Raw genomic sequence first — 3,407 nt, forward strand, 5'->3', positions numbered from 1 at the left:
ATGTGCGGATATTAACTATAGTGAAATCTTTTACTAGATTTAGCCCTACTTTAAAAATGAATCAAAATAAATCCCGTGTCTTGATTTTTCTTTCTCACTTTTACCCTTTATTTCGTTGCCTTTACTCTCTATTTTGTTGCCCTGAATTCTAACGCATGAAAATAACGGTTTTCTGGACCTGGTACTGTTCATGCTGCAATTACTTATCCCAAGATATTGTTGTTCATCAAATTGATTCTCCACATGCTCTTCTTCTTCCTATAATCTTCTGCCCGTACTCGTGCGCAAGCCCAATCAATTCATCAGCCTGGCAAATCATGAGTTCTTGCTTCACCATCTTCCTCTCCCTCTCCTTCTCCTCTTTCTTCTTCTTCATCTTCGTCCAGAATTTCAGTGCTGAAGCTGCCCCCACTTATCTAAAGCATTTTTGCGCACGCATTAGTTTCTTCACTCCCAACTCCACCTACGAGTCCAACCTCAACACCGTCCTCTCTTCCCTCTCCTCCAACGCCACGACCAACACCAACGGCTTTGCCACCTCCACCGCTGGCCAGGACCGTCCCGACCAAGCCCATGGGCTCTTTCTCTGCCGCGGCGATGTCAGCATCTCCACGTGCAGCGACTGTGTGGCCACTGGAAAGCGTGATGTCCTCCGAAGATGCGGCCTCCAGCGAGTCGCCACGATCTGGTACGACGAGTGCATGTTGAGGTACGACAACAGGTCTTTCTTCTCGGCCTTGGCAACGAAGCCTGCTTACTCGATGAACAACACTACGAACGTCACTGATCCGACCCGGTTCGTACAAGTCCTGGGACAGACCATGGATAAAATCAGCACAAGGGCTCGCGACGGCGGGTCGGGAAGAAATTCGCGGTCGAGGAGGCGAATTTGACGAGCCTGCAGAAGCTGTACACCCTCGCGCAGTGCACGCCGGACTTGACGCCGTTGGACTGCTACCGGTGCCTTCGGGATATGATCTCGAACCTCCCCTGGATAAGCAAGGTGGGAGGAGTTTCACTCTGGTCTGCAGCGTCAGGTTCGAGCTGTTCCCGTTTTATAATGTCTCGGCCATGGCGGCCCCGGTGCCTCCGCTATCCCAGCTTCTGCGTCCTCCAGCTCCCGAGACCAGACCAAAAAGTAAGTGTTTGATTTTATTATTTTTCTTCCTCTATACAATAAATATCTCATCTATTTAATTTTTTGGTAAACTGGTTATCCTACTCAATAGTTTAAATTCTCAGATTCAACTTTTTTTAACAAAAATAAAATGTTAAGTGCTGTCAATGGTTCAACATATCAAGTTTTGGGATGGATTCTAGGGGCTTTCCTGAGTCTCGTTCTCTCTCTCTGTCCTCTCGATTTGATTGGTGATGTAAATTTTTCGTGTCCTTTTTTCCTTTTTTCTTTTTCTGAATTTTACGGAAGTTCATTTTACCTTTTTGAGCAGTTCTACATCCACTCACGAGATTAGACTTTAAATAACAATTGGTTAAATGTCGCTCTTAATCAATTAATGGTTAATCTCCTACAAACAAATGGTGCACTCAAATGGCAAGGATAATTACCAAATTAATACTAGATGTCAAATCAGATATGAATATGTCAATTTTACCAATATAATATTTCCAATTAATTACTAACATGATGATCAGTCATGTTGAGCCATTTTATATGGCACACTAATGTGAATAATTTTACTCTAAACTATGTATTACACGAACTACCGTATTAGTGATTTCTGGCAATAATTGATTAGAAAAATTATATTAAAATTGTATGTAAAGATTTATGATTACATTATCTGATATCATGAAAAGGTTATGTTCAAAACAAGAACTTAGCAAATGCAACTATTTAGTCCCCTTGCTGTACTTAGGCCTTACCTTATTGAGATCGACTTTTAGTATCCAGCTAAATTCTTATTTTGAATATAAGGCCTTCTTACCTCAGTTTTTTATGCAAAGGATTATGAAGGCGAGTGCATTGTTAGGATTGAATTTATCCCCACAAGGAAATAAGGAAAATAATGGAATTTTGAGAGATGGACAGTTATGGATTAAAGCTTAATTTCTTCTAAATATTTGCTCTTTACGCGTACTCATTATGTTTGTCTTTTGACCCGTATTTTAAGGCACCTTCTTGCTTGGTAAATTGCCAATCTTCATGCGCTAGTCTTAGGTCTAATTCCAACCTAGTGAAATGAAGTGTTAGAATGTATAAATATTAAAAATGTTTTCATCTAAAATGTTTTAAAATTAATTTGGCGATGGTCTCATATATGTAATGGTATGTGTGTGCAGGAAAAAGCAACAAAGCTATCGTGATTACCATCACCACTACCATTTCTGTTGGAGGTTTTGTGATAATTCTCTTTCTCACTTGTTGGATGCTTCGGAGAAAGGGAAAGAGGATGCATGAAGTTTTCAAAGTAAAAGGCGGTAAATCAACTATTTGCCTTTATTTTTTCTGCAAACTATCTATGTCATATAAATGAGAAAATTATTAAATTTCTTTATTTTTCTTAAGGAATCAGATATACTAATCATACAAATTAAGAGTATGTTTGATATATATGTAGCATATATAATAGAAAAGATCAAGGACAAAAATCTGATTCTTCATGCTCTTTCAACCTTCAAAACTATACTTGACTTAAAAAGCAATCATAATGCCACCAATAAGATGAATACTTTGGGCATGTAACAGCTCATTTCTAGCCTTCTAGATGAAATACATGCAGCAATTCCACAAAATTTCACCAAATACCAATGAAAATCTCTCCCTTTCATAGCCCACTGCATTAGGGAAACAAAGTTGAAGGGCAGTCTACCGACTTGCTTAGAGAAGCTGCATCCAAAGAACAAATGGGATCTTATCTCGGTGCTTTCATGGCACAAAAATAGAGAGATTGGCCTTGATTAGAAGACTATATGTCAATTCTTGAAATATAGGTAGCTTATCTTGTATTGCCAACCAAAATATGAATCTTAACCTCAACAAATTAGATGAAAATCAAATTAGCCGATACTATTCAACTCTTGTGCCTCTTTTCCTCACAATCTCCCAAGCTGAAGAAGAGGTAAGAATGTCAAAAGAAGCAGCAGTGTAGGTACCTTAGTCTTGTAAAGAAGACTTTGGACAAATTACACAAACAACTGCCTAGATTGATATCAAGTCTTCAGACCTCGAAGTGGGCCTTCTCCATTCAGAGCACAAATAATATAAGCTGCTTTTGCAATTCAAAGAAGAGCAGAATCATAAACTACTCTCCTTGGAAATACATCTAGTAGGATTAAGCTTTTGTCAAACAATAACTTAATTTGTCACTTACGGAACTATATTTGTCTCGCTAACTCATTATATTTGTCTCTATTGCATATTTGTTGCGCTAGGGTCTCGTCCGACA

The 3,407-nt window shown here is 38.9% G+C and overlaps 1 protein-coding gene across 1 annotated transcript; it reads left to right on the plus strand.

Annotated features, from left to right (window-relative positions):
• Positions 1-317: 317 nt before the first annotated feature.
• Positions 318-893, plus strand: LOC120294030 (cysteine-rich receptor-like protein kinase 25). The gene has a single exon (XM_039313900.1). The coding sequence runs from the start codon at positions 318-320 to the stop codon at positions 891-893; it is 576 nt and encodes a 191-aa protein (XP_039169834.1).
• Positions 894-3,407: the final 2,514 nt, after the last annotated feature.

Source organism: Eucalyptus grandis, chromosome 5, assembly GCF_016545825.1.
Source record: "Eucalyptus grandis isolate ANBG69807.140 chromosome 5, ASM1654582v1, whole genome shotgun sequence".
NCBI lineage: Eukaryota > Viridiplantae > Streptophyta > Magnoliopsida > Myrtales > Myrtaceae > Eucalyptus > Eucalyptus grandis.

Excerpts from the sequence above, each read along its gene's own strand:
- LOC120294030 (XM_039313900.1), top strand. The coding sequence starts at position 318 with ATGAGTTCTTGCTTCACCATCTTCCTCTCCCTCTCCTTCTCCTCTTTC.